The sequence below is a fragment of the Anguilla rostrata genome, chromosome 15 (assembly GCF_018555375.3).
Source record: "Anguilla rostrata isolate EN2019 chromosome 15, ASM1855537v3, whole genome shotgun sequence".
Classification (NCBI taxonomy): Eukaryota; Metazoa; Chordata; class Actinopteri; order Anguilliformes; family Anguillidae; genus Anguilla; species Anguilla rostrata.
This window is the reverse complement of record NC_057947.1, coordinates 25,912,378-25,931,495: the sequence shown is the minus strand read 5'-3', so window position 1 is coordinate 25,931,495 and position 19,118 is coordinate 25,912,378. Positions and strand designations below refer to the sequence as shown.

The window sequence follows — 19,118 nt, the reverse complement described above, 5'->3', positions numbered from 1 at the left end:
GTGTGTTGGATATTAACACATCCTTTTTTTGAGAGTGTGGGACATAAACATGAGCAGTGAGTGGAAGTAAATACGATTTACATCTATATCCCTTGACAGAAAATAAGACTCTCCAAAGCGAAAGAGAATTATGGGCTCTGTGTGCACAAATACGGAACTAGGGTGTTGTGTCACTGAAGGACTGTGGTCTACTCTTTCAGAATGCAGAATGGGAGAGCCCAGCGTAGCCGTGCATATCAAACAGCAGGGGTGGGGGGTAAGGGGGGGGGGGGTGCTGGGGGATCAAAGGCCAGAGTCCAGCGTACGAACAACCCAACTATTCAGGATTGAGAACCGACGTTCTGTCCTCTGCTATGCCTGCCTTCGGTGTCTCTCTGCGCTGAGATCCGGAGTCTGATGTACGTCCGTGCCACAGCCCCTTAGGAATGGAGTGGGCATTTTGTGTTACTGAGTGCGCCCGGCTCCTGTGTGGCGGGTCGAGAAGGGACCGTAACTAAAAGAACGTTCAGACGGAGCCAAAAGGAAGGCTTTACTGCGGAGGGGTGGGAGCGAGGGACCCGTCGGAGACTTAATCGCCCTCAGATGTGGTAACGGTTTTCCCCGGCAACCCTGCCATTCTTGTTGGGACCTCTTAATTCACTAAGTGGATTTCACTGCTTGAGCTACGTGAGGAGCCGAGGTTTGGACACACACAGAGGAGACAGACCTTGGGGGGAAAAACACACATTCCGAAACCGGCGGTCTGAGTTTCCTTGTCCTCATTTATCTACACCCGAGAGAAGAGGGAACAGAAGAGTTTTTGCGGAATATCTCCTGATATAGCATGGCCTGCATGCAGAGTACAGTCTTCTTTTTTGTTACCGTTTTTATGGTCTGTGTTTCATCTACTGCAGCAGGTAAAGTTAATCACCCAATCCATTCTTCAGCTATAACCATCTGGGGTTTATAACCGAATGTATACTCCTCTTACAAAATGGGATCTAGGAAAAAAGTGAATGAAATGTCCCTATTAAAACAGTGTGTTATGTTTTCATTACTTAATTATATAATTTTCATTATCAGACTATAATTTCTAAAACTAGAAAAAAATATCCTGTAAAGTTGTGAGAAGATTAGTGATGCATAAAAATTCAAAATTGTAAAATAAAGCAGTTTTTTTTTCTTCAGCAAGCTTAATTCATTCATTTACGTTTCAAAGAGATCCTTGTTTTTCATCATATGCCACCTTTGACAACATGACAGTGTCCATGCAATAACAACTATGCAGTACTGTACTAGATGGACAGCAGTCCCCTGTGACAAGTCCATCTGGCTTTCAATGATTCAAAATGAAGCTCTCTGTAGACCAGACAGGATTGGTTTCAGCCGTGTTATCATGTTACATAATCGTCATTACATTTAGTAAACTTTTATTATTCATGCACATTCAAAATGCTGACAGCTGACAATTCAAAATGACAAAAAACAATACAAATGATGTTATTGTATTACAAAGAAAATTCAGAGATCATTAGTTGGGAAACAATGTTTTAGAGAATGTCTTTGACTTCGATGACTTTCAGAATGTCTAATTATAATGAACTAGTACAGAACACTGATTTGTAAACCTTGAGATGCAATCTCTAATATAAAACGGTTTTAGATAATCGAACTGTATGAGTTTACAGTAAAAAAACAAACATTGAAAGGGTTAACACAGTACAGTCATGTTGATTTACACATCTGAATGTTTGCAGTGAGTTACCGACGTAATCCAGCTGATCACAATAATGTGGTCAGTTATAGCGAAGTATAAAAGTCATGAAATGCTGACATTTTGAATGTGCATTATTCACAGTTGATGCATAGTAATAGAATTAAATGAAAAGTGAATGGAATATCGGGCAGGTGGGTGGGGGGATGATGTAGTGGAACAGGAAATACCACAAGCTTCCCTTTAGAACTGAGCTGTGTCTGTGTGTGTGTGAGAGTGGGTGTGTGCTTGTGTGTGTGTTTGTGTGTGTGTGTGGGTGAGAGAGAGAAATTTCAGTCAGATAGAGAATCTCCATCATGTAGGGTGAAGTGACAATATTAATTTTTGAAGTTCAATGACACAGAGTTGTACATGGGACCTTGTAACTGACTTTGAGAATGCTTATGAGTGTCTAGATTTACTGTGAGCAGTTATTAGTGCTGAGATCTTGCTTTCAGCAGACTGTGGCCATTCAGTTACACTGAATCTAATATGAGCAGCACGGTGGTGCAGTGGATTGAGTTTAGATAATGGATGGATGAATTTAATAAATCATGTAGGACAGCATGTAGGGGCATCTTTGGCCTTCCCAGGGACTGTCCAGGGGGATATCGCCAATATTCTTTCCCTACACTGACAGGAAATGAAACAGCGCCCCCTGCTGAGTGCGCAGACTTCAACACCACCACCTGGCGGGAGTACCAACAGGGAACAAAGCTGCAGGTGCAGTACCTCCTCCTCACCCGCGAAAACATGGACTGCGCCACCATCTTCAACAAGGAGTCCCTCTCTGACCCCCAGGAGCCCTCTCTCTTCAACTCCTCCCTCCCAACAAAAGTCATCATCCACGGATACAGGTGAGCACAGTGAGCCAAGTCCAATCCTGCACCACCAGAATTAGCACAGGTGAGAGTGCGGTTGTACTGCCAGGTGAGTGCAGGTTAAAGCCATATCGTATCCCATAGAGCCAGGGCAAACACAGGTGAAAGTGAGCTGGTGACCAGCCATGGGAACTCTGGTGGAACTGGGGCTCCAACATGCATGGCCAGGTTAGTAAACATGCAGACAAAATCATATGGGACATCGCCAGTTGAGCAAAGGTAAGCCACACAGGCAAGTACAGGTGACAGTGATATAACACAGGTGTATTCTTACACCATATCTTTCCTCCAAAACCAGTTGACATCTGTCCCAGTTACTGATACATGGGGGGGGGGGGGCATCCCTCCCCCCTTTTTCAAAGTGATAAAATGGAGGGATGAGACTGAGGTCCCAAGTGAGAGAGGAGGCACAGTCATGTTATCGTATCCTATAGGGTCACACTAGCTTCACACAGAGAGGCCTTGTCAGGACATTATCTCCAGATGATCACAAGTAAAGGCCGGGTTGCAGTGTGTACGTGTGTCTGCACACTTCTGTCCCCTCCAGAGGCCGAAGGTAACGCGTGCCTGTGTGTCTTCTCTCCCTCCAGGGCGACAGGCAGTAAGCCCTCCTGGGTGAAGGCTCTGGCCGAGGGTCTGCTCCATGCGGCCAACGTCAACATTCTGGTTGTGGACTGGATCTACGGGGCTTCTTTCGCCTACACCCGGGTGGTGCAGAACTACAAGGAGGTGGCTGTGCAAATCTCCATCCTCGTCAACGAACTTGTTGTGAGCTCCCGTCCTCCGCTAACGAGCAAATTGCCTTAACGACATTCACTCACATCTTCGAACACTTAGGTGGTGTTCAACTACTCATTTGGGGTTATTCCTGAAGCTCCTGAGTTGTGTGTCAAAAGTATAGAATACCATCAGGGTTCAAATGTCTGACATTCGGTGCCAAAGAAGTCTAACTTTTGGCAGGATTAAGTCTTGTGAATAAAATTAGGTTAGAAATTTACACTGAATAATGTTACCTGAATATAGAGCATATTCAGGTACTGTTAGCTGTATTCTTGTATACAAGAATGCATATTGCCTGCCTGCCTACATAAATCAGTACGTTATGTACAATATACCAGAAATATATAAGCCAGTACATTTACTGAATATATTGCCATCATAAGCACTGTGTACAACTGATAATGCCTCTCCCCTAGAGTCATGGCAGCAGTCTGGAGTCCTTTCATTTCATAGGAGTGAGCCTTGGAGCTCATGTGTCAGGTTTCGTGGGAACATTGTTTGGAGGGAAGGTGGGAAGAATTACAGGTACGTGCATGTGTACAAGCATAGAGTACATTCATACATTAAACGTTTTGTATACAAATCGCTCGCGGAATGTGAAGAGTGTACATCCATCACCTTTGATAAAGGCATCTGTCCTGTGCCTACGACAAGCAGAACTCCAGGAAGCAGGATGAGCACAGACCCGAGTCCCAGACCCTATCGGTCACACAGGCTTGATTACTGTATCTCTGCTTTGTCTGCAAGACAAGGGCACTTTGACCCCAGCGAGGCGGGCTACTACAAATCTCAGGGCAGTTCCTGCCAATTTGTATGAATGATGCCTTCTCATGATGTTCAAAAGGACTCTTTGACAGAGGCCCATAGAGTCGCATACAGAGAGACACAGAGGAGATCCCCCCCCTCCCCGCATCCCAATCCCATAGTCCACATGAAACACAAACACAGAGCCATCCTTTAGCTTGAAATTTGCCAGGCCTATACAAATAACTGAACAGCATTTAAAATTAGGGTGTGGAAACATGCTGATTACACTGGTGCCAATCGGCTTACTGTGATCAGCATGCTGATGTTAGTTCCTTGTCAAGCATTGGAATCTGGGAGGATAGGAAGCTCTTGGCTGACCTCTTACCTCTCCGCAGGAGTGGTGACTTACTCTTCCTCTTCTACAAGTTCCCAGCCTATGACACAACATCTCACACTCTTACCCAGACACACATTGAAAAACCACAATATTACACAACACTTCCACGGAAGCTGTGTATTAGTGGGTAGAATGAGCTGGGAAAATTCTTTCAGTCTGACCAGACATTGCAACCACAGACAGGACACTGAGGGACAGCTTTTCTAACTTTTAGATATTTTAGACATTATGGGTATCTTGGATAAACAAATTTTCTGAACAAACATGAGAAAAGGAGTATGACATTGATAGGACAATGTCACTTTTACTGTAATCCAACCCTGTTCCTGGAGGTCTATCCCATATATTTTCAATTCAGTCCTAATTTGCTCCATGTGATTCTACCAACCAGCAGCCGGACGGGATCTCTAGCTGTTGAATGAGATGTGCTTTGTTATGGTTGGAGTGAAAACCTATAGGACAGTAGATCTCCAGGAACAGGGTTGTGAACCAATATTCTAAACATTGTGTAAAAAAAAAAAATAGAAATACTTTTCTAAATAAAGCATTGCAACAAGCTTGCTGTTCCCCACAGCCTAACTGTAGTTTTGTAAAAGTTCTGCTGCTGGATCACTCAGACTGTCCATTCCTCTCAACAGGCCTGGACCCAGCAGGGCCCATGTTTAAAGGAGCTGACATATACGATCGGCTCGACCCCACCGACGGCCTCTTTGTAGAGGCCATCCACACCGACTCTGACTGTGAGATGTAATCTGCACATTACAGGCCAGGGTCCTGCAGTTTGTGCTTATGCCATTTTACTTCTTTTTTTTTTTGTAATACTTATTTGCATTTGATTGTTATTTTCAGTAGGCCTGAAATACTTTTCCACTTGCCTAGAGGCAATGTATGCATCTGATAGCATAAGTTCCTCTTGTAATGTTTAAAACCTGTTGCCATTTCATTTCTCTTAATTCCTTACATGGTTAGTGAAAGGGATGTGACCGAATGTCAAATCCATGCATTGATGCTAAACACAGTTAATAATAACAGAGTTAGGATAGACTATCACATCAATGCATTGGTGCTATACAGAGTTAATAAAGCACAGCCAAACTGGAATTAAACAAGCCATCAAAACAAACAGAGCCAATTAGTTTTTATGAGGCATCAATGCATGTCTATGCCACATTCTGTACTAGCCCTGTTTTATCGGATCAGATCCTTTCACCAACAGAAAAGTCTAACAAATTAAGCTACTTTGCAGATTTTGGGATCTCCATTCCTGTCGGACATGTTGATTTCTTTCTCAATGGTGGGATGGATCAGACTGGCTGTAAACGCTCCAGCTTTGCGTCAGGTAGGCCTAAGTGGTTGATACATAGAGGGAGTATGATTAATTCTGTAAATATTGTATCTTTTCTCACAACGTCTGGTACCATTGCCCTTTTGATGTTCATTACTCAAATAAATGTGAATTTATGATCATTACAAACATGGTAATTATGTAGTAAGGGAGAATTCCCGACGAAAGCGAAGAACTTGTTAGCAACTTACTTAAAAGTACATAACAGCTTCAAAATCCACGTTGGTGATATTAATGGGTGTAATCTATCTCGTAGAACAAAACGTGGTGCTCTCTTAGACTTGCGTTCACCACAGACCTTATTTTCGGCAAAAAACGAAAACCCCATGGGGAAAATCCACTGGCTATCTGACGACGGAACACATGTCTCAAAAAAGCGAACTTACTTCCGGGCTTAAGGACTACAAACTGTAACACTCTATAAAGCATGTGATATCCCAGTATAAATAAAGGTTACAAATAAAATATAACATCGTGATAATTATAAGTACAGCAGGCTCTGTGAGCTGCTAATTACCTGAGAGTTATCTTTGTTGTCAGTTCTTGTCTATTTTCCAGTGTACGGTTATTTCATCTGTGACCACATGAGGGCAGTATACGTCTACATCAGTTCGCTGAACAGTTCATGTCCCCTGATCGGCTTCCCGTGTCCGAGTTATGAGCGCTTCCTTGCTGGGCAATGCACGGACTGTGAAAGAATCTTCGAGGGCACCTGTCCACGAATAGGTTTGATGATCTATTATTCAGTTACACTTTTTTGTGTAGTATAATCACAAACAACTACACAAACATTAACTAGAGGGAAATGAAGTACATACACAGCAAAATGTCCAGTGTTAATTTAACTGTAACAGAGCACTTATAGGGACAATAGGGACACTGAACTTTTTACTGTGTGGTGCTCAGTAGTTACCTACAGCTGCTGTCTTTCCATTAAAACATTTTATTATGTTTTGGATTATATGTTACTTTTTACACAATGTAATAGAAAGTATGCCCCTAAAAGTTCTATTCACCTTCAGAAAATAGTAATACCTGAGGTAACTTGAATTTCTTAAAACTGGAGTCAGTCTGATTGACACGGTGTGATGTAGGTCTGCTACAGCTGGCTGATGGCTGCTTATCTCTCAGGCTGTAGATAAATTCAGGGTGACACAGTAGTGCTCCTCATGCCTTTCATCTGAAGCAGAGAGTAGAGACAGGAGAGATAACGCTGCTTTTAATCTGTGTCTCTCCTTTAAAATGGAAATAATGTTACATACAGATAACCCGAAACACACAGAAGCTTGCTATCTTATCACACACACGCACATCAACACACGCACACATACACACACGTGCATGCGTGCACAAACTAACACACACTTGCACGTGAACGCACACACGCGCATGCACATACACACACACACACACACACACACACGTGCACAAACTAACACACACATACACATGAACACACACATGTGTGAGTCGTTGTCGTGCACTCTCACTGTATTCTGCGTGCGCGCGTGTGCGTTTCAGGACTCTTGGAGAAGGGCGGGATCACCGTCTCTCCTTTGCCCCACCAAGAGAAGCTGTTCCTCCAGACGAGCTCCGCGGCGCCCTTCTGCGGTGTGTGTGCTGCTGCTGCGCGCGACTCCTGTCTCGCAGGCCGTGTCCGTCAGACCACCTCTGCGTTCTGTCCCCTTTTTCTCACCACAAACCATGAGAAGCAGGCGGCCAATGAGAGCCATAGAGGTCCCGTTTATTAAAATGTTGTTGGAGGTGCAGTTTAAAGTCATTATATTGTAATGGAGTACAACGTCCTCCTCATTACTTGGCAATTCATTTTTCCGCCACTTAGGGAACAAGTGTTTCTGTTCTTAATCTCAAGAACCATATATTCTACTATACTGAAACCTACATTAAAAGGGCCATTATAAAATAAAAGAAATGATATTTTCAAAAATATCATTTATTTCCGCTGCAACTTTTTTGTCATCCAAGACACTTGTATAATGTAAAAAAATAAAAATACTAAAATTATTTTCTGCCAGGCCTCAGGAGGATATAGAAATGAATTCAGAACTGAAAGACCATAAATGGATTATTAATCTGAAGTGAAATTGCAGAAGGATATAAAACTCCTGCTGGTTGTGTCTCTCTCTAGCGCATCACTTCCTGCTGGAGCTGGAAGTGTCCCCCTTGAAGAAGAGTGCACAGGTGGAGGTCACCCTGAGGAGTATGGGCCAGCCCAACATTCAGCAGAGGCTGAATCTGTGGGTACCCCTGCCAGTCACCCCAAATCTCGTACAGTGTCTCAGACAGAGAGGGAACTTTCATTCTAACAGGCTAACAAGTGATTTGGTAGCTGTTTCAAGTAGACGGGAGTCTGTTAGAGTGAGAAAGAAAGAGAAAGGGGAGGGGGGAGAGAGGGAGAGAGACAGAAAGATAGAAGATAGAACTACATTTTGTCACAATGTGGAAATGATCAGGACATGAGGGAGAATTTCTACCCAAAGTCATAACAATGTTCCCCAAATTCAAAACTTTAAATGACCACCAAATGTTCCCATATTTATTTGTGGAACACAGAATATGTATTACACTAGCAGCGAATTGTTACAGCTTGCTATAAACAGAGACAACCAGTATATTGGTGTATAGTTGACTGTACACTGCATGTCTAGATCTGTATTCATGTGTTCAATTGTATGTTCTTTCCTGTGCTTTGGCAACATAGGATGTGTCTTATAATGCTAATAAAGTATTTTGAATTTGAAAAAAGAATTTGAGAGACAGAGAGGGAAAGGAGAGAGAGAGGGGGGAGAGGGAAGAGGGAGAGGGAAACAGAGACTTCAGTCAGAGATGTTGGATTTGCGTGCCTGTGGTTCAGCTTTATCTGCAATTGTTTCAGGCAAAGGGAAGAGAATAAGTACTGGAGAGTGATGTCGGCTGATGAGCCTCTGTGCAAGATAGAATCCATCCATCTCAAGAACACTGGATCTTATTTCTACAGACAGGGAGACATACACTTTCAATCTGTCTGCATCTCTGAGTTTCCCAACACCGGGTAAATCTCTCTCTATCTTTCAGATACACACCCAAGCAAACACACGCACAAGCAGACACACACGCACACACACACACACACAAGTAAACACACACGTACACACACAAGCAAACACACGCACACACACACACAAGCACACACACACGTACACACACAAGCACACACACACACACGCACACAAGCACACACATGCGCACACGCACACACACACACACACACACACACACAAGGGGTTTAAATGTAGTATTGTTTATCCTCTGTCGACCAGCAAAACGAAGATTTGCTTAAACAGGCACACACAGCAGACATAGAACCTATGCATGTACGCCGTTTCCCTTTGACGCTCGTGAAAATATGCGGCTTGTCTATAGAAAGTGGAGTGCATAAACTGTGAATGTAATTGCTGTAAAAGTGACCGTTGTTTTTCCTGTCTGCCTGCTGCAGTCAGAAAGAAGCACTCTGTGTGAGGAATATCCAGCTGGGCTGGAGCCGTCCATGGTCCCATGACTTTGTGCAGCTGTGTGATATGGACTGAGAGCTGCTTGTTCCCTTCACAGCACTGAGAGGAAATGGTCACATGTATCCACAATGCGTGTGTATCAGTCTACAGCACACCACAAGTAATTCACACATAACTATACATATATCTGTCCACACAACACCACACCACAAATAATTTACACGTAACTATACATGTATCTGTCCGCACCGCACCACAAATAATTCACACGAAGCTATACATGTATCTATCCACAGCACACCACAAATAATTTACACGTAACTACACAGGCATACCCCGAATCCGCGTCCATGCATACCAGCCCTTACATGCATCGTACATGCACACATATGCACGCACACATAAACACACGCATGCAAACATGCACGCATACACACAAATGCACGCAGTCACACACATGCACACATAAACGCACAAATGCACACACGCACGCACGTTCACACTCACAAAACACACAACCACACAAATACACATACACACCCACACAAACACACACTCATACACATGTGCACACACGTACACATAGCCAAGCTAAACACTGTACACAAAAATATGCCTTTAAAATGATAAATACTGTTGAATATATTTTTCTTCATGTACCAGAAGCGCTTAACATTGTCCTGTTGTTGGTCCCTGAAATTGTCCTGACTCCTGACTTCTCACATTCAGATTGACTTCACCACACTTAGGGATAATGGGGCTAAATTGGGCAAACTTTTCTTTTTCATCCTCTCTGTGCCCTGGACTCTCATATGGCAACAAAGTTGGTCAGGGTGATTAGACCAGGCTGCACTGTATAACAATGGCGCAGACATGATGTCATTTTATCCGAGAGCTTTGTGGAAAAACACTTGTGAGAACAAATGATCACATTGAAATGTTCTAGCTGATATTGCGTTTCTATAACCAGCGCGTTACAAATACACGGTGTGTAAATACAAAATTCATGAAACTTGTGGAATTGTGTCATTACATGTAAAGACTTCCTGAACATTGATTCATGCAGACAAAAACCTATATACTGTTACGGCTACATTCTCCAAAACATTTCTTTACAATTTCCTTTGTTAAACCCCCGCCCCCCCCCCCCCCCATGAAATGAAAAACAAAAAAAAACGAGTGCCAGTATTAATGTGGAATCATACATAACACACAATGTCTTGAACAAACACACAGGTTTCCCCTTCACATGTGTCTCCCATTGATACATGCAAGTGTCATGTTATTGCCTGAATAAGCATTGAATAAATGGAGGAATCCTTGTTTAGATTGTGGTGCTGGTGCTGGTGCTGGTGCTGGTGTTGTGTTCAGGTTCCCATGACTACGCCTTCGGTCCCCCGTCTGTTGACATCCAGGAGCGCTGACGGGAATGAGTGGGTGTGGCAGTGGGTGGTTGGGAGAGGGGGGGTTCCACTCTTGGCTCCACCTTTCGGGGAGGCCGGTCTGACTCTCTGCTTCTAGCACTGCTGGGGCGGGGCCGGAGTCACAGTTTGGGCGTGTCTGTGGGGGCCAGCGGGGCCCAGCTTCTCTGAAAACGGGTGGGCAGACCTCTAGGTGGGCTGTCCCCTGTGGGGTTGATAAAGAAGCCAGTCATCACCCTCTTTCGATAATTCATTCCTGACAACTCACGGAGACGCAAAAACAACATAAATCAATTACTTTTGTTTACCTGTTTACACTATTCATGCTACATAGCAATCCATATAATTACTGGTCACCTCTTCACAGTGTTACACCAATTAAGGCAGTAAGCTGTAGGAATCACAAACGGACATGTTCTAGACCAATTTTGAAGACATACTACATTGTTCAACAGGTTGTATTTTCTGTTTCCCTAGAAGATAAGCCTTGGGTTACTGTATATAAGACACAATTGTAGGGCCAGTCCATCCTGTTTTTGAATGAAGACCTATAACATTTCCAACAGCTCCAGGCTATTTGATCAAACCCCATGTGGTAAATTCATTTAAACGTTCGCTGCTCCACTGTGTCTTATCCAACCTCTAATTCTGACCTAGTAGAACAACCCTTGGTGAATACTTAGTGTAGTCTCTGTGACAATATTGTGCTATTGTATCTTTGCAATGTTGCAGCATCAAAAGCTGCAGTAATGTTGTGTTAGTTTATAAACAGTCTTTCAGAGGTTTAAGTAGTTAACAGGAAGTGATGCGAGTGATGGAATGCAGGCATTCTGCAGCTCTTGTGAGACTTCCTGCTGATGTTCTATAAGTAGACCCAGCACACTGTGTGCCTCTTCCATTCTCTGCTGAAAGCATTGCTGTGTAAATATCTCTCCACAATGACATGCTCAGAAAGAATCACGAACAGTCTGGTCTGGACTGAACTTTGATTGGTCATTGCCAGCAACACCCTGAAAGCCTCAGACATTGATTGAGACTAGAATCACTATGTTTTCACAGAACATGCTTAGTTCTAAAAAATCAAACTACACCAGAAGCAGAGAAAGAACCAGCCCATTCTCCAGCACTCTTTCCTGGCATTGATAAAATGCTGTTTTCTAGAGCAACAATCAAGGAATGAAGTGAAGCAATTCCCTAGGGGGGAACAGTCATAACCCTTTAAACTATGATTACAAATACTATAGGAATGTTCCTTTATGCCGCTAGAAATATAAATTATGCTCATTTTATCAGTTAACTGTTTTCACATCTGTAGAAAATAAATCACAACTTAAGTTTTGTACTGCCACTGTGGTGTGAATTGGGAAATGTAAATTTGCAAAACCTACACAAGTAAATTAATTAGACCAATCAAAAACCAGCTTGCACATGCCTATAAAGTGTGCCATGATTGGCCTGCTGACCAGTTGACCTTATTGGTGATGAGGAGAGACATCTTAAATGCTCACGTCTTAAATAATGTCCTGTCTCTTAACATGGCCTCAGCTCTCCTTTCACAAGACTCGCCTTTTACACCCCCCCACCCCCCCAACCCCCACATCCCCACACCTGTCCCCTAAGCTGACAACAATATCTGAAGATCATTCCTGGTTCTGCACAAGGACAGTGGGATCCCCCGTTCCGCAGCTGTCCCCGGAATCCGAGGCCGTTCCTGAAACCTGATCCGCCCCCGCCGGCCAGGGACCGCTTTGGGAGGGTTGTGTGGGGATTAATCACCACAGCCTGGATCTCCCCTGAGTTTCCAGCCCTTAATCCTACAGACATTTAACCACAGCTGAGTCCTGCAGCTCAAACGCCCTCCCCCTGTTTGGACCAAAATAAGTTATCGGGGCAATTGTACGATAAACAGTCATGGTTAGTGCAGTGTTTTTTTTCCCCCCTCTTGTTTTTAAAGCCAGTGACTGGGGTCTATCCAATGGCACGGAAAGCTGTTGATAAACTCCGAACCGAGAGGCAGACCAGAGCTCCAGTAATGTCAAAGCAAAGTATGTGGAACATCGGGCACAGGCTTCAAGGCAGTAGTTCCCAACCCTGTTCACATAGATCTACTGTCATGTATGTTTTCATTCCAACCCTATTTCGGCATACCTGATTCTACTAATTAGCAGCTGACCGAGATCTCTAGGTGTTGAATGAGGCGTGCTTTTTATGGTTGCAGCAAAAAGCTACAGGATAGTAGATCTCCAGGACCGGGAATCACTGATTTGGGGGAATTGGGGTGAGGAGAGGCAGACACCAGGCGGTTGACTGGTGTCATGTTTTCTCGAAGCTTTTGAAATGTAGTCATGCGTGCGAAATGAAAACATGTTACATGCATGAATTCAGTCCTAGAACAGACACGTTGAATCCCACAAACCCCCACCCAAGTGATTTTAAACAATAGAAATGCCTTCATTACACAAGTGGATAAGTGCTGTTAGCAACCATGTCACTGCACACCTCAGCTGGGTTAGAGAAAGTGTCAAAGCACAGCCAGTGGAGTTCGTTCCCCCTCGCTGCAGCACACAGGTGTACTTACGTGTAGCTTAAGAAGTGGCCAGTGTGTTAGCTTCAACACCTATTCTCTCAAATAATCCCTCTCACTCCCATAATCCATAAAGGATCCCGTCATATCGGCAAAGTCCTCCAGGACCAGACTGGTCGAGTCCTCACCAGAAGGCAGCTCATTGTCTGAGGGCCAGGGCTGGCGGTGCGGGACGCGGGAGTTTGGCGGGTTCCTCTCGGGGTGCATCTGGTGCGGCGGCAGAGCCGTCCGGTTTGCGGGCGCGGGTTCCGGGTGCCTCTGCTCCGTCCCGCTGGCGGCGCTGTCGCTGGTCGACGACGGGGCGAGGACGTGGTAGAGACTCGGCAGACGGATGTCCAGGCGCACGCCGCTTTTGGCGAAGAGCTTGTCGTTGAGCGAGTACAGCTTGTCGGCGATGTCGTTGCCCAGCATGACAGAGAACAGGCGGGCGATGTAGCGCTCCTTCGCCAGGAGCAGGTACAGCTTCCGCCTCGGCCACGAGATATAGCGGCAGTCCGTTTCCGCCGTCAGAGTCACCTGGGAAACGGAGGTCAAAGGGGTCGAGAGAGGTCGAGTATCAACAGGAACAGATTGCAATAAGATAATTTTATTTTTCCTTTGGCGGATTCAACAAAAATTAAATTTCTTGTTGGTGGCATTAAAGATAAACATGGGTACAACACAAAGTGTACAATAAGCACAGGACAATCAACGCAATATGATGAAACACAGTAGACCATGCGTCTTAAAAGCGTATGCATCCCTTGGATGAGGTGGCAGTTAAGAATGCAGACAGCAGAAGTGATTTCCCTGCTCCAATGGGATCCTACATCTATACCCTGATGGTAGTTGTTGTAATGATGGACATAGTGGATTGGTGCAATACATAACTGGCCTTCCTCCAATTTAACTCTGTATTAAACCCAATAGCTGCAGTTTCTTGGTACTGAATATTTTGCTGGCCAGCTTAACACCCAGTGTTTTTATTTAAAATTGAAAAGTGAGTTTGTTAAGTAATTGTGTTGTACTTCTGATTTACGGATGACTTGGCTGAGAGGTTTAAAATGGCCTCCTGCTCACCTGAAAATTTCCCTCTTCAGTGGGCCTCAGGGACTCCCACTCCGGAGAGTCCAGAAATTGATAGGGAAAGATGTAGTGGAGGAACTGGCCTTCCAGAGATACCCGAATCCTTTAAGAGAAAAAGAATGAGGTGGGGGGAGGGGGGAGAGACTGACAAACAGTTTACGCTCTCTGTTGTTGACACCAATTATATGGATATTCAGTGAGGTACTCCACAAATAAACGCAAAATAAATCTAAATGCAAAATAAATCTTTAAAATGACATTTCCCTGCTGGAAATGACAAAATTACTAAGCTGGTCAAGCTTACTCCATTATTAACATTTACAGGTCCAGCATCAGGTTCCCAAAAATTAATTTTGTTTCTGGTACTGTACAGAATAGCCAATGGCATACTACATATTTATTCATTTATTATTGTTATTGTATATTTATAATTGTCTGTCTTGGAAGAAGGGTGACCCAATTTGCATAGGTTATATTATACAGATTCATATGAGGCTGCTGAAGATGACCATCATAGCTGCATGCATGAGGAGGGGCTGGTTTCCAGCTTGCTTTTAGCCTTGCTTTCTCAAAACATTCATGTTGGCCTACATACAGGACTACATCATAAGCAAACAGGAACTGGGCCTGAGTGAGAAATATGCCTGTCTCTTACTCAAAGTGGGTAAGAGAAATTGGAACACCGTAAAAGCATGCACTGAAGATTTTCAGTGGTAATATAGTGAGTGAATAGGAAAGGCTCACTCTAACCTGTAATTATATTTCCATAATGTTTTAAAAACAATAATGGTAAAAGGGTAACACACAATAAGATGTCTGTATCAGTTTCTATGGCACTTCATATTGCAAGACAATTTTGGGGGGTTTAATTTTGGCAGATTCATTTTGCAGCTGGGTTGGGATTCTGGTTTACCAAAAAGATGATTGTTTCTGAGGTTTTTATTTATTTTTTATCCCTGAACTGACACAGACAGATGTCACGGTTTGTCATCTGGACTCGTGGTTTGGCTCCAAATAGAAGAAGCGAAACTACAGACTGGACATTTTTAAAGTGAAAATGCAAGAACTCTCAAAAAATAAATAAATAAAATCCCTCCAATTTTACATTCCTTTTCTGGAGCAGAGTAACTGACAGCTGAATCACAGAATTCTCTTTTACTGGCATTATTGCTCAGCCTTGTGCTGCTCTGGGTCGGGTGCTCTCACCTGCCTGACAGAAGGAGCGATAGCCGGTTTATGGGCGTCTTCCCCTCCAGCGCGTAGGTCTCCTCCATGCCCAGGGAGAGGACGCGGTTTTCGCAGGCCCCCGCCACCTCCTTGAAGACGGGGAGGGGCACGTCGAGGGGCAGGTAGATGGTGTTGTAGAGGCTGCGGAGCTCCTCCCCGGGGAAGCTGTCCTGGTGCAGGCGGAAGGCCAGGTGCACCAGCTGCAGCAGGCAGAGCGCGATGAACAGCAGGCTCCAGGAGAACACGTCCAGCCCGCACACGGTCATCCACCCCCACAGGGCGTGGCACAGGAACCCGGGCGCTAGGCAGCAGTAGATGTAGATCGCCCCGAACGTGCCGCTGCCGCCCATGTACCCCAGCAGGAGTAACGTGTTGCCCAGCTGGTACAGGGCGCCCTCTGTGCCATTGGTCCATATCTCGCAGGGCTCATGGCCATAAACCAAAGTCTCCAAAAAGGTGAGGTTCTCCTGCGACATACTGCTATGGCTTATTGGCCCTCTCAGGTCTTGCCACCCAAAAAAAGCTAATCTAAAAGCAAGTCAAAACCTCCAGAAATTTCTAGAGAAACTGAAGCAAGCCTAGTGTAGCTGAATGATATCCTAATTGTCTTGCTGCTGCAATTGTGTCACTGAAGCCTAAATAGAAACATCTTCAAGGTGGTGGATCCTACAGATGCTTACAAAATAAGTAAGAGGAAAACAAGTTGAAAATAAAAATTAAAAAAGAATATTGTTCCTAACTGCTCAGTTGAGTAGCTTACACTCTTTTAAATCTTCTGCTCAGGTTTTTAATTAGAGTCTTAGAGCTCTCAACTTTTCTACTCAGGTCCTGAACAGCTTTCTTCACATGTTGTTAGCCCTTCTGCTAGGGTCTGCTCCCTCACTCCTCTCCTCCCTCCCTGCTATCGGTCTCTCTCTCTCTCTCTCTCGTTCATTTGCTCTGTGTTTCATTAGGAATGTGTATCTCTTGGCAACAGGCAGCAGAGAGAGAGAGAGAGGGAGGGGTGTGTGAGAGAGAGAGAGAGAGAGGAAGAGGGAGAGGGCCCTAGAAGGATAACCATGTTTGGAATTGAAACCTAAGGAGGAGGGCACCATGGACACAAAACAGACCAGCCACTTAACATAACACTCCCGAAAAGAGGGGGTCGATAAGGAGCGAGCGACAAGCCCTGCTTTCACTACAACACCAGGAACGCTCCGCCGAACACACCACAGGACTTGCACAGCCAAACCGCATCACAGCCTTTCCCCTGCATGGCTTTCCAGGTCCTGCCACGCTGTCTGACATGCCCTAGAGCTGGACCAGGCCCGGGCGCAGAGCAGAGCATTCCGGGAGTGTTTTTAGAGACACTGAAATAGGTAGTATTACAGAACAGGTCAGGTGTCACAGATGAGCCCCCCTCCCTCCCCCCCTGCCCCCTCCCTCAGTTCCACATGCCAGTCCCCAGCAGTCATGTGCAATTAAAGGGCCCCTTCCAAACGGCAGGGAGATTACAGGAGCACAGTGAGTGGCTTTGATGGCCACACTCACGCTGTCAGGATAGCGAGAGCTTTCACACTCAGACAGGAGGAGATCACAGGCACGTCGGTGATATAGGGCCCGCCACAGGTACTGTACTGACTGCACAGCATGTTCCAGCCCTTGCATAGAACGCACAGCGCACACGGAATGCGTGATGTCACAAAGGTCATCAAGTCAACAACTCCAAATCATTAGCAGTTAGGACATGCTGATGATTTCATTAGACAATGGTGCATACTGCACAGACATGCCCATTAAAATAGTGTGCTCCTCGTTGACAGATGCACACAATCTAGACCCATCATGGACAAGTATTATTACAATCAGGCAAAGCCAGAGATATCCATATCAATTAAATCAAATGAAGCCGCAATGTATTAACTTCTCAACACATATACAGATCTGCAGCCATGGCTTGGTCTCATTTCTACAGTTCTCAAATCATTGAGTTGAGCCTATCTATACAGCGAAACTTCCATAGAACAACTTAGCCTAGTGGCTGGAAAACTATATCAATAAATGTGCATGGTATGTAAAATGTAGCTGAAGTCATCCTGGAAGAGAGCATATGCTAAATAAATAAGCACAGTGAAGTTACCTTGGTGATTCAATTGGGACAAAAACATGTTAGCCATTTACATGTATTGTAATTCCTATTCACAGTGCACAGACAGAAGTGTAAGGAAATTATTTCAAATTTTGGTCCTACAAGCAAATCATTCTTTGCATATAGTAAGCATATAGTGACTCCTCCAATTACCTTGCATATTATATAGATTAAATATACTTTGATACATTATTTACACAGAGGAGATTCTGGAGGAACAGAGGGTGGTGAATGGATATCATGTGAGCACAGCAGCACAGAGCCAGCTGTTACCTGCTCAGAGCGTCCTACTCACACTTACCTCTGGCCATGGATATAGATCCCAGGGGGATGATGGGTGAACACTTCCCCACCCCACAACTAAGGGAAAACGGCAAATCACCCCCCCAAAATGAATCACAAACTGAATGAGTAACAAAATGATTATTTTACAGTCTGTCGTAAAAACATGACTGACTTTACTTCAAGTTTTGTGCGGACTTTAATCACCACCCTTAATACTGAATGAATATGAACTCCCTATAAGGAAACGATTATTTTTCCTCTGAAAAATCCCTTAAACTGATCAGTTGCAGACAATGTGCAGTAGTGCCTTGTTGTGGGGAAGAACTTGGACTAGCTGAGCGTTTGATGTGGGCTGCCTGTAGCTCTATAAAAAGCTCCAATGCACAGCTGAAGCCACAGCTGCCCCCCCATCCAAATCCTAGCAGGAAGAAAACACCCATGAGGAAGACCTTATTCTTCGACATGGAAGGACCCCTGCTCAGACCGTTGTGTGTAAGCAGTGCATTTTGTGCATCCATCTTCTAGTCCAGGGCTACTCAACTCCAGGTCCCGCGGGCCGTAGTGTCAGCAGGTATTTGCTCCAGCCATGTACTATATCACCGCATTTCACTAATGAACTTACTTCCTGAACCAAGAAGGTAAAGTAATAATTAGTAAGTACTAATCAGGTGGTGCAGTGCATTGGAGCAAATCCCTGCAGCAGACACTGCAGCCCACCGGACCTGGAGTTGAGTCGGTCAGCATCAGAGGTGGAAAATCCAGGTTCTGAAAGTAACCCTCACCCCCCGGAATTTTTGATAATTAGCACAAATCTTCAGACAGGAGACACCGGGAATGAGTGAAATTATTACCATTACCATAACCATAACTTTAAAATGCCTCTCAACCATTTCTTTAGTGCATGGGTGTCAGACTGAATCCCAAGGGGGATGCAGTGTCTGCAGGTTGTGTTCTCCTTTCAATCAGCTGCCAATTAAGGCCTGGAGAACAATGTGTGTGGATTCACCAGAGAGT

General features: G+C 44.5%; 2 protein-coding genes across 4 annotated transcripts; one reads left to right on the top strand and one right to left on the bottom strand.

Annotated features, from left to right (window-relative positions):
• Positions 1-274: 274 nt before the first annotated feature.
• pla1a (phospholipase A1 member A) lies at positions 275-10,541 on the top strand. 2 transcript variants are annotated; one of them, XM_064311308.1, is made up of 11 exons: positions 275-896; positions 2,373-2,589; positions 3,204-3,381; positions 3,810-3,918; positions 5,176-5,277; positions 5,784-5,876; positions 6,441-6,608; positions 7,404-7,493; positions 8,032-8,140; positions 8,779-8,934; positions 9,379-10,541. In XM_064311308.1, exons 1-11 carry the CDS (start codon positions 824-826, stop codon positions 9,467-9,469), a joined length of 1,386 nt encoding a protein of 461 aa, XP_064167378.1. In that variant the 5' UTR covers positions 275-823; the 3' UTR covers positions 9,470-10,541. The 2 variants fall into 2 exon arrangements, with proteins under 2 accessions (XP_064167378.1, XP_064167377.1); XM_064311307.1 differs by having other exon boundaries at positions 277-896; positions 6,423-6,608.
• popdc2 (popeye domain containing 2) lies at positions 10,008-16,649 on the bottom strand. Of its 2 annotated transcripts, none has more exons than XM_064311315.1 (4): positions 15,671-16,649; positions 14,459-14,567; positions 13,394-13,915; positions 10,008-11,020 (listed from the first exon to the last, which is right to left on the bottom strand). In XM_064311315.1, exons 1-3 carry the CDS (start codon positions 16,165-16,167, stop codon positions 13,433-13,435), a joined length of 1,089 nt encoding a protein of 362 aa, XP_064167385.1. In that variant the 5' UTR covers positions 16,168-16,649; the 3' UTR covers positions 10,008-11,020; positions 13,394-13,432. The 2 variants fall into 2 exon arrangements, with proteins under 2 accessions (XP_064167385.1, XP_064167386.1); XM_064311316.1 differs by having other exon boundaries at positions 13,528-13,915; positions 15,671-16,645.
• Positions 16,650-19,118: the final 2,469 nt, after the last annotated feature.